Consider the following 12,377-nt stretch of genomic DNA (forward strand, 5'->3'; position numbering starts at 1 on the left):
GTAGTATTTACTGTCTGTCAACCCTTAAAATTGAATGCCAATAAAAACAGCAGCGTAACATCACTGGCCTCTAAAGGGGGTATGTTGGCAGGTCTTCAGAGAGGTTAAAATAACTGTAAGGTCTGGGAGGGATTGGGCTGAATAATCATCAAAGGGGTATGATCTGAAAGAGATCTCTTGATGAAGAAACTATCACATGGATTTAAATGCTATGCCACCCCCCCAGCTGCAGTTCTAGGGGATCTTCCCAAACAACCATTCCTTTGCTGAGAAAAGGCATGTGAAACACACGGGTGCTCCAACAGGTCTCATTTATTTAAGTCTGCAGTGTATTTCATTGCTGGAAGATTAAAAGTTTTGTTTTGTTTTTACTGGTGTCAGAACGTGTAAACCAAGAAAACGGAACCAGCTGCCTGTTGCTGAATGACTATTGAGGACTGAAGCCATAAAGAACAGGAGAGCAGTCTGAGCGATTGCTTGTTTGCCTTACATCTGGGAAGTAATTTACTGCAGAGATGAGGGTACAGCAGCTCCATAAATGCCTTGGGTCATGTAGTACCAATGAAATCTCTGCCAACACCAGCAGCCTTTTCCCCCATCACAAGTACCTCAATCACCCCATGAAAGGAAGTCATTAGCAGACCCATTTATACCCTCTGCAAATACATGCACACCTTTCCCAAGCCCATTGGTCATCCCTCCTGTCTTTAAATCCATTGGAGGTGCCTACTTCTTCCTGCCCTCCCTTCTTCCCACACCTACACCCCCATTAGCTCCTGCACTGCTCCAATGTTCCCTCCACCTTCCAAGAGCCCCAATATCTCCTGACACCCACTCCCTTTTCTGCCTGAGCTTTATCCTTCATGGGCTCCAGGAGTCAGGAGTTTTGGGTGCAAACCTTGATGGAGGATGGGATTTTTGCTGTGCTGCTCTCTTGCTCCCAGCAGACACAATGGGGATATTTCCCCATATAGAAATGCTACACTTTGTTAAATGCAGACATTCATAGGGAAATGTGATTCTTCATGTCTTTTTTCCTATGAAACCTTGAAGTTAGATTGTTGTTTTTCAAAACGCATTCTTTTCCATAGTTTGGGGGTTTGGTTTTGCTTTGATTTGGGGTTTTTTAGGCTTTTTTTGTGTAGGTTTTTTGAGGTTTTGTGTGTATGTGTGTGTGGTTTTTTTAAAATTTAAATTCTCCAGGTTTTTTCTATTCTACTGGCACCAAGAACAATGGTTTTAGATTCACAATTCCTTCTGTCCCCCCTGTTTCCACTACTTCCATAACTTTTGCAATTGAAATAAAAAGAAAAGACATAAAGAGAGGAACATGCAGACAGTCAAGAGCTTTAAGAGCTCTGCTCTATTCATGGCGAAGAAAGGGCAGGAGGGGAAGAAATAAATCTCAGTATTGAAATGCTTTCTATTTATAAATTGTCCTGAGAAAATGGTTAATCTGAATACCTTTAGCTTTTACATTGTACAAGGACTTTGACACAGGAGGATATAACGCTGCTGGTGGTTTACCAGTTCACCTTAGCAGTATCCCTTTGGATCTGGCTAAACTCTTTAATGCAGCCAAAGCACTCTGCAGCAGAAAAAGAAAGAAGAAAAAAAAAGAAGCACCACCAGCAGTCTCTGCCTTTATATGAGCTAAAATACTTCCCACTGAAACACTAATATTTATTCTAAAGTAAAGCCTTAAAAAACTGTAAATGCAACGTAGAAAACTGGGCACTTTTAGAATCAGAGGGGAGGATTCACGACTCAGATCGTGCCTGGCATGTTCCACATGTGGTATCTGTGTGTTGGATTTCTTTGTTCTATTAACTGAGTCTTACAGATGGGTTTGAAATACACACTTGTCATTATTCTGTGGCATTGTCAAAATGTGCAGCATCTTGTTTAGCTTTGTTACATCCCCAAACTCCTTTAAAACAGTGTCAATCTAGAATAAGAAAAAAATTATTCCTGTACCTTAAAATAATATGGAACTACACACATGCTACAATTTTAAAATAGTCCCTATGTTCTGTACTGAACAGGTAAGAAAGGGAGTATGTGACACAGCTCTCCTGAATCCTACAAAAATCCAGCTGTCTATTTTGAAACTTGCTTTCCAAAAAAACTGGAGTACCAGATCCAACACATGTGGATCTGGTAAAGTTTCCAGCCAAAACCCAATCTAAATTCCACACTTTGAGTATTAATAAAGAGGAAAGAAGTTTTTGGGTTTGCTGTCAATAAATGCTCCTCCACTTTCACTAAATGCTAGTTTTTTCCAAATTTTGTTTCACTAAACCATCTCACAAACCCTGCTTCTTAGAGACTCAGTGGATTTAAATGCCCAAATCCAGCATATTGCTTTCAAACTGTACTCGTGAGCTTGTATCTATTTGATCAGGAAGTGCTAGACATGAGTTGGCATGAAATCACGACACACATTCATGAAACACAGACAATAATGGTGGTGGAAACAGAAAAATGCTTGTTGAACTTCCTTTTTTAATGTATACATACTTGTGGTGTCTGATCTAATTTCTGCATTATTTTCATTAATACATGAAGGGTTACATTACAAGTGTTACATGTCTCTGATCCAATTGCAGCAATTACCCATTTGTGCCTCTGGAAAGCAAAATTATTTCCAGCGTTATCAAACAAAGGAACTTTCTGTCCATGCACTCAGGCACATGACAGTGCTCTATTTGATGCTTTTAATGTACAACACAAATGACCAAAAAATGGCCTGTATTATGCTAGTTGTGCAGGGGGAAGAGCTGTGTTCCATTAGTGATCCACAGACTTCACAGAAACTAATTGTACTATGTTACACTTTTATCTTTAGCTTTCATGTCAGATGCTTGTTTGAATTAATCATGGAACACATGAAAAAAGGAAATGTATTACAAAATCTACTGGGTATACATCTTAAAATACTGCCAAATGTCTATTTACATGAAAAGACCAGAAGGTTTCTAAAAGGTCTGTTGAAGCCTGGCTAGTCAACAGCAGCATTGGCTAGTTAATTGCCTGAAGTTCCTGGCACACTACAAAGACTATTAAACCAATCACCAGCATCTTTGTAGTAGCCTGAAAATGTTGAATTTGTGCTCTTTGTAATGCATAGAGTACCCTGAAACCAAATCTGAGAGTTTTCCCCCTCTTTAGCTTGAAATCATCATTAAGAACCAATAAAATGTTCAGCTGAAGCCTCCATTTCACCACCTGCCACTCTGAACTCCAGCAGGGAGCAGTCTCCCAGTTTTAAGGAAATTAACTGCAATACAGATGTACAGGCAGAGGAGAGCAAGATGGAACAATTTTGGAATTACATGAGACTAACACAGACAAGTTGCCAGACTGTCAATTTTTTGTAGCTCCAACGGCCATAAACCATGGCCCATAGGCAACAGTAATTGGTGTACAGCTGGTCCACTGAACCTTATTATATTAAAACATTAAAAATCTTCAGATTCATGGGGCTTTTCAGAATAGCCACAAGAAAGTTCAGGAGTTCACAGCCATCAGCTGGGTGCTAAAGATTGGGAATTAGTGCTTTGGTCCATACTGCAATAGTTCACATGGTTACTATTACATGTTGAGGAGGCATAGCTACAACTAAGTCGGAGTTTAAGTCTAAAGTTTTACAAAACTGATGAAATAAGACCTAAGCTTTTAGCAAGACCTTTCTTACATCAATGGAAACATAAGACCTGCTGTACTACTAGCACCATCAAAGAGTATGTTAGTGGAATTAAAAAAAACCAACACAACAACCACAAAAATCCAAGAACAAAAATTCCAATACCATCATCCCCAGGCTCAACACCACCAAACACTTCCTGGGAGGTCCTTAGGAACACATTTGAGCGATTTCCCCAAAGCTTGTGGAACTGCTGACATACATCCAGTTACAGCTCGCAGTGCTAAGGCCTATTCAAACAGCTTCATGAGCAAAAAAGAACTAATCTGGAAAGAGGGATCCTATTTGTGGTTCCCAGCAATCAAAATTATTTTACTAAGGCCTTCATTTAAAGTGATGGATGAGAAGTAGTGATTCTCTGTTCCAATTATCCAAAAGAGATTGGGAATGGCAGCTTAATACTAAGATAATGCATCCAATATGCAACCCAGTCTATTTTCTCTGCCCATTGAAAATAAAAAGGCTAAGACACGTACATGCATAGAGTAAAACATTCCCTTTCAGGGATTCAGGTTTTATGGCCTGTCATGGCTAAAAGCAACTTCAATTTAATGAGGGAATTCCTTTTAAAGCTGCTTTCTGTGCGCCTCTCTCTAACTGGTAATGACTGGTGGCCCTGGTTGGGTTTTACATCTGAATGTATCTGATGCTCTAAAAAGTTTAGTGGCCTCTGCAAAGAGTTTATGGTCTCATTTGTAGTTCACACTGCTAAATATTGCATGAAGTACATACTATTTGTGTGTGTGTGAGGTGTGCAAGTAAAATCTGATCCACACAGGGATAGATCTTCATCTGGAGTAAACTCCTATACTGCATTGAACATGACCCCATGCATATTTCTGAGTTTAGTCCATGGCCAGAGAAGCTCTTAAGGATGGAAGCAGAGCTTTCAAAGATGCAGTGATGACATCAGGATCTGCCTAGATGTTGGGCTGAGCTACAGAAGTGAAACTGTTGTTTTAATGTAATGTATTAAAAACCTAAGAGATATGGACAGGCCAGTGTGCAAGAGGAACAGAATGAACAGTCCTGCAGTAAAACCTCATTGAAGAACTTGCTCATGGATGGAGAGAAGAACTCATCTACCTTACAGTTCCCATCACCAGGCAATTCTGCAATGACACTAAGTTGTTTTTCTCTTTCCAAAACTAATGTAGGAGGCAGTGAGAAAGAGAACAATATAGTTAAGTCATAGGAAAAATGTTACCACCCTCCATAAAAGACAAAAGAAGTCTTAGTTCCCTCTTGAGTAGAGAGAATAATTCAATACTTAAACATCTTGAACAGCATCCAGCAATGCACCACCACCCAGTGTGAGCTCCGGAGCACAAAGGCACAGCATTCAGAGACATGGCTTAGCAGCGGGGTACAGACTGCATCCACTCCTGCTTTTCAGAGGATTTAAGAACACTCCTCAACCTGAGCTTAATGACCCAGGCTTAAAGAAACTCATGAGTGAAGTGGGGCCCACATCCTTCTAATGGATGCCCTTGACCCCTTAACCAAACTATGGTAGTTTGGTACAGGCTGCAAAGCAGGTAAAGGTCTGAGCCATGTCCAGGTCTAGAACTTCTCTAGTTTCAATTTGTTCTCTGAAAATCCACAAAGAAACAGAGTGACACAGTGAGCATTGATGCATATGAGCTTGGAACACCAATTATGAGATCAACATGTGAATAGCCAGTGGTTTTTGCAAGACTTATTAATCAAGGAGCAAAGAAATTTGTGGGTACGAGTCTCATGCGTACCTTTTCTATCTCATGTAATTTGACTATGAGCCAATCACTTTATTCTACAAATATGACAGCCTAAGTGAGCCTTCCCTGAGGTAGCCTGGCTGCACAGTGCTGACCTCCCCTTGAGCTGGGACAACTCTCAAGGTGGCTTCTTGAGACAGAGACACTTTTAACAAGCAGCAGGTCTGACAGGATGCTAGATTAATACTAATGAAACATTAATAAGTCATGTAGCTACTCAATTATTATAAACTAGATAATTATAGATAATTCCATTAGACATAATCCCTTGTCCAAGTCTGAGACCAAGACTGGACCTGGCTGCATCAAGGCTCCATAAGGAGTTTAGAAAGCAAGTGGGTCCACTTTGAACCTCGTAACTCAACAGGAGGCTCTCCCTTACTCTTTGTATTTTTTCCATCAGATACAGACCTTTGTCCAAGTCTGAGACTCAGACTGGACCTGGCTGCACTTAAGCTCCAATGGAAGTTCAGAAAGCAAGGGAGTCCACACTGAATTTCATGACTCACCGAGAGGGTCTTCCTTACCCTTCTGCATCTCTGGCCCCTGTGCAAAGCATTCTAACTTGATTCTAACTTGATTCTGATTTGTACATTTCTTCCATGCAGTAATTCTTAAGGTGAACCTTGCCATCAAAACCACTGTTAAATTTTGTTAAATTCCGCTGAACTTACTGAACTACTTCAGTGAAACATATTGCTGATTCTCTCTTTTGACTGAGCTGCATTCCACCCATTCATGGAAGTTCCAGACAGGCACAGCACCACCACCTTCACCCAGCCCTGATCCTGGCTCCACACATAGCAGAGCTTCTCACCACTGAGTCTGTGAGATGCTAAGGCGGCAGATGTATGAGCATGTACAGCATCTTCCTCCCACCAAAATCAAACCCAACTTTCCTGGACTGAGCCTTGGCTACCCTCATAAATAAGACAGCCAAAATTCCTAAGTTTTGGCAACGCTATGGAAGATAATTCCTTACTGGGAATGGGTCAACCGCTACTGTCTCATTAACCCTTTCTAAGGTTCACCATTAACATTAGCTGTAGGTTTGGGAAGGCAAGAGAAATAATGAGACTATGGAAAAGAAGGGAGAAAGATGGGATAGAAAAAGTTGTGAACTGACCACAGGTGGCATCTATTTCTTTCTGGTGGGTGCACTGCCCCGTACAACCCCCGCACTCACACCAGTGCTAGTCATTAGCTAGGAATGAATGCAGGACCATGGAATGACAAGAAGTGCTTCACAAATGCTACTTTGTATTCTGTCTTGGCAAATTTCACCAGCAGAGGCTCAGGTACTCACCCAGCTGCCTTCGTTTCTCAGCGAGAACATCAGGGAACGGAGCTGAGGTATCGAACCAAGGTCCCGGCTGCGACACTTGCTGCTCCAGGACACCAGGGACATCAGCGCACGACACTGGGTTCGAGCACAGAAGCCCCACTTTAGCCTGAGCAGAACCTCCTCTGCTAACACGGTCTGCATGCAGATCAACCCCAAATCAGAGCAAAGCTACGAACGCAAAATCATCTCACGACGGAGGAGAAAACGCGCGACATCCGGAGCAACGCGGCCGGACGTGCTACAGAGAACATGCACTGCGCAGCGCGAGAGGGCTCTCAGACATCCTGCAGGCATCCCAAGGTGCAGGCAGATACATCCAGTTCATCGTAAGTGCTTTTGGTCAGAGGGCTTAAGAAAATATGGGTAATAATGGAATAAGTGCTTGTCAGACCAGAATCCCAAGGGCGCACAAAGGATGCTGCCCTTGTGTACTGGCAAAGCTACTGAAGAACTACCTAAAGGCAGATTTCTTGAAAACTAAACGTTTATCTTGAATGCAGACGCTGGCCATTGCTAGGTTCAGCAGTCACTCCACATGGCATTTCCATGCCAAATTTTCCATGGAATTCTTTCAATGATCCAAACAGGACCCTGAATTTCATCCTGGATCAGGGCCTAAAGCATTAGAAATAAAGAAAGGAATACTTATGGAGTAAAAGGCTCCAATCCCAGTCTTAAGTTAATGCTATAAAAGTTCCTTTCTGTGGTACTGGATGCCGACATTTTACATTCAAGCCCTCTGAACTCAGTGTTTCAATTGTAGTACACACTCTGTGGCAGAAAAGTGCATGTTCTCTGCCTACACAGCAGGCACATAAAAAGAAAGAAAAAAAAAAGGAAAACCAATATAAGCCTGTGCGTGTTGAACAGTGCTGCGTGATATTACTGATTTATTAACTTGGCTTGATCAATAAGGCTATCATCAAGGGCACATTTAGTTTGCACATAAATTTCACTTTCTAACAAGCACTTTTGTGTGCTCACTTTAGCTTCCATAATCTGATCCAGGTCTCAGGAAGCTTTCTTTAAGGGAGAACAGAGAATTCTTTTTCTAAAAAAAGGATCAAAGTATACTCGGTCAACTCAAACAAAAGGACAGTCAGTACTGTAGAAACAGCATCCTTACCTTTCACAGCAAAAAGAAAAATAAGCCTATAGGTTCAGATTTATCACTGCCTGAAGTTCATCAACATCAATTGAGCTATTAAATTGTGGCTGAATTTGGCTCACAGCAATTTAAAAATTTCAGCTTTCTTTGAGCGTCTTCCATCACTAACATGCTAATTTAATGCATAATTTAAACTCTGCTGTCCTTTAATTCAGCGTTTGTAAATAATTAAAAAAGAACTAAAAGTCCTTTTGCATTTATAAGCTGGCCCTCTCCCCCTTTTTCTACTGCAAAACAAAAATGATTTTTCAAGCAAGAATTTATTTATTTTTTAGATCTGAAAGTAAAAGCTGTAGAAAAAACTAGGAGAAAGTGATTTACAAGATAAAACAATTAGCTCTGGGATATGTACATTAAGACTAATAAATTTCACATCCTATTTTAAGGAGTGGAGGAGGAATCCCAGATATATTAGACTTTATTCAAATTCTATCAAAATGTTCAATTAAGAGCATCTTATGAAGGTAAGTTATGTAGTCACTAAAATTAAGATGTAAAAAACAGCATTGAAATGCTACTTGTCTGAGAGACTGTACACTTTAATAATCCATCCCTTTTCCTACATGCAAGATAAAATCTAAAATCTGGCTATTGTAATTGCTCTGGTCTTCTTAAAATTTTTAGTTGTGTAGGAGAAGCAAAACTGTATTCCAGAGTAAAAGGTATTACAGTAATAGACTGCATTCCCTTTTAATCCAAAATCACATATCACAATGATTCTTATTAAAAAATCTTTTTTTTTTCTGTGCAGACAGAAGAAAATGCCTTTTAAGACTCAAACAAGTCTGTGCAAAAGCAGCTCCAACCCATCAATCTTCCAGCTGGTTTTTAGAAGAAGGTAAACATTCCCCAAGCTGTTCTGACCAGACGTGACTGGGAGATCCTTTTTAGGAATGAGTTCTCAAGATGCAGCCCTGCTTCCATTCAGATTCAGAGCTTTAACAACACAAGAAGTTCAGGGCAAGACCAGGCAGTGGGGCAGTCATTTAATTTGATTTACAACAGAGTGATAATTTATGTTTTTTTCTGGAAACGCAGACACCATTTTCTCCAGTTTTTCTGTTCTGTAGGTTTTACATCAAAGCATTCCTGCTCATTTAGTTTCCTCCCTATCCGCTTGCTAGAGTAGGAAGCTGCCCAGTTCTCCTGTTTTCCTTTGGCAGGAGGGATTTGTGGACTAGCATGACTGCTTCAACGGCCTCAACCACCACCCTTCTAAAAGATTTATGGCAAACACATCACGTCCCAAGCTATAAATCTACCAAATGGCTATTAGACATACTTTGCTGTCCACAGACACATGATTTAAAGTAAAACAGATAATGGTATAGCTAGGGCTAGTGTTACTAGCAGGCCTGTCAAAATTGTGCAACATCGCCACACAATTTTTTCAGGCACCTCACTCTCATTTTTGGGGTGTGAATCGGATGATATTTCAGTACTACTCTGTTTATGGCAACTTGTGGTGCTAAATAGTCCTTTATCATCCATGGATAAATGGGTACTATCAAGATTAAGCTCTACTTACACTCTCTTCATTGCTTTACATCCTTTACTTTTTGTTCTTTCAATATTAAATTCCTCTAGGCATCCAGTTTGAGTCATTGGACTCATTAAGAAGAGGAAAACCACTAAGGATGGGGAGTTTGGCCAAAGACTTTTGTGCTTTTTAAAGTCCCATTATGTATCTTTTACAGAAAATTTATGCTACAAAAAGTGTAAAACCTGCTACTCTCTCAGCTCCTGGGAAGTTAACAAAGTAAATCACCTCTAAAAATAATCTCCCACTCAAGAAACCTCAGGCTGACAGAATGAGACACAGGGGTTATTGTGAGCCCTAAATAATGCAGGTTGGCTTTGTAAGCCATGAAGGGAAGGACGAGCTAAAATTAAATGACCTTTGGTAGGGATACCTCACCTACATCAGCAAGTCGTTATCTGATCTTCCTAATTCTCCTCCTCCGCTGTTGCAGGTCATGGTCCCTCAGAAGCTGCTATTTCTGCAGGGAGGGGTGCAGGTCAGACAGTGCCCTCGTAACCTCTCAGGAAGAACTCCCAGGGAGGACAGCTTGGGGTCGATACAGGTAATACTCCTTAAGAGTCAGCGTGTCCCCTGCTGAACTTGCTGTGGCTTTCAGGAGAGGCAAAGGGAGTTCTAGCTGCCCTCTGTGCAACCACTGCCTCCAGAACACCAACTGAGCCTTAGTTTGCTCTAATACAGCTTCTATTAGAACACAAATCTATAAATATCAAACAGTGTAAACCAAAATGGCCAACTTTGGTCACAAGTATTGATCAGAGTGAGAGAAGAATCAAAATGCAACCACATGCCTACTCTGAAAAAAAATATGAAAGGGTGCTTTCCACACAACAGATGGAGATCAAAATAATCTTTGTTGTGAATACAAAATCTCTTTTCTCACCCACAGCACATTTTTTGGAGTGACTATTAGCTTCAGACAAGCACTGACTGTACACCACACTATCCAGACTTTATCAGGACTAAGCACGGAGCCTTATCTTGGTTTTTTGGATTTATTGATTAATGTCTGCCAAATTCAAGCAAAGGTCACGTGTTGATTCTCTTAAAATCACTCAGTAAGAAAGTTGAGCCATTAAGCAAGATTTTCCACCAAACATGCCTGTCTCAGAAAGGGTCACAGAGTTTGTGAGGTTAAGATGCTTTGAGAGGAGATATAAAGTTGGATTAGATGGTCATTGTAGGTACCTTCCCACTGAATTACTTCTATTCCATTCCATTCCAATGCAGTCCATTGCAGTCCAGTCCAGTCCAGTCTAGTCTAGTCTATATAAACTATTAAATAAGCAGATGTATATATATATATATCTCCCCTTCTACTACTGAAATGTGGATGATGATAAAATGGTCCTCTCTGCTCCTTTCTTAAGGAAGTCCAAGCTTGAACTACAAAAGTAAAACAAGAGGTAAAAGCTAACAGGCTAGCTGAGGACTTGCTTTTCTAATGCTGCATTTGATTAATTGCATGATTTGTTTTCACTGACTGGTTCATTCAATCCTGATAAAATTAACAAAGACAACGATCAGAAATACCAGACTAAAACAAAATACAAATCATTTGGTTCCAGGGGATCCAATCAAAGGAAACAGGATTAAATTAACCAGTGATCAGATTAAGGAGAAGTTGCTGTATAAAATCAGAAATTTATTAGTACTTCAGGCCATTTGCTGTATCTGTAGGTTGCCATTTCCAGCTATTCCTAGAGTTAACAATACACTTTAAGCAAAGTTCAGTTTCCCAGGTATCACAAAGGTAATAGGAAAATAATAATAATAATGACAATAATAATAATGTTGATGATACTACTATAATTTCACAGTACCACAGTATGTGGGACTCTGCCACAGTAGGCAGCCTTTAAAGAAAAAATACACCCCCATACACCCTCCTCCCCCAGCAGTTTGTAACTCAAGGAGTTTACAGTCCGTGTGCACTACACAGAGATCAAAAGGTGACAGAATATCAGGATACAATCAAAAAGACAGAAAAACCCATTTAATTCCACAACGTTAGTGAAGCACAAAGATGAAAAAGCTACTGTTCGACAAGGACTGTTAATGAAAGTTGCCAGTGATACAGCTGAAAATGTAGTTCTTACCTAAAAATCAAAGTAAATACAGGTATCACAGGAGAAGTACTTTTATTTGCTTTGTACTAAGCTAAACCTGGAGCAGTTGACAAGGTCCTACAGCACTGAACAGAGAGTTACCTTGGGCTCACACTGGTTCAGCTGGACCTGTCAGTGACCAGCTGCAAAGTGACTTTGTGTCCCATGTGAGGCGAAAGGAAGGCTGGGGACATCAGAAGCCAACTCATGTGGAAGTAACTCAGAAAACATAAATGCTGATTTAGAGTGAAACCTACTCAATTCCTGCCCCTTTTTCCACTAAGAGAATCGTTTAAAAGATAAATGAGGGATGTGGAGAGGTAGTCCCTAAGGGGTTTTAATAAAGCTACTTTAGATGCTGGCACGCTGTGCTGCTTGTGAATCCTGCCCCACAAGCTACATGGGACAAGGAAGGACACGACTGGATGTGCTGCTCAGATGGGAGCAGCACAAGACAGAGGAAACCCACACTGTCACTGATTACACTGGGCACCTTGGGGGATAAAGCAGAGGGTTTCCCCCAGCTTTCAAATAAAATAAGGAGCATGCTGTAATCCGAACAAAAGGCAAAGCACAGGTAAGCAGGTCAAATCTAAATGAACGGTCTCACCCATCTTTGTTTCTTACAGAAGTATTCAGGAGCTCTCTGGGAACACTCCTTCCCTCTCACTGGGTACAGTATTACTTCCATTTCTGGCTATGCACAGTTTAGTAGCTGCCAGCAGACATCATGCCCATCCTGTCACCTGACAG

At 40.7% G+C, this 12,377-nt stretch overlaps 1 protein-coding gene across 7 annotated transcripts in view; it reads right to left on the minus strand.

Moving 5' to 3' along the window:
* KLHL29 (kelch like family member 29) overlaps positions 1–12,377 on the minus strand; it is a 399,687-nt gene that overhangs the window by 144,942 nt on the left and 242,368 nt on the right. For 5 of the 7 annotated variants that reach the window (XM_071548271.1, XM_071548268.1, XM_071548273.1 and 2 more), the window contains one exon: positions 6,770–6,883. The exons of 1 other annotated variant lie outside the window; for it this stretch is intronic. In XM_071548271.1, coding sequence (XP_071404372.1) covers positions 6,770–6,883 — 114 coding nt within the window. Of the gene's footprint in view, positions 1–6,769; positions 6,884–7,792; positions 7,807–12,377 lie in introns of those variants that run through there. One more of the 7 variants, XM_071548272.1, reaches the window with a different exon arrangement.

Source organism: Pithys albifrons, chromosome 2 (genome assembly GCF_047495875.1).
Source record: "Pithys albifrons albifrons isolate INPA30051 chromosome 2, PitAlb_v1, whole genome shotgun sequence".
In the NCBI taxonomy this organism is placed as follows: domain Eukaryota; kingdom Metazoa; phylum Chordata; class Aves; order Passeriformes; family Thamnophilidae; genus Pithys; species Pithys albifrons.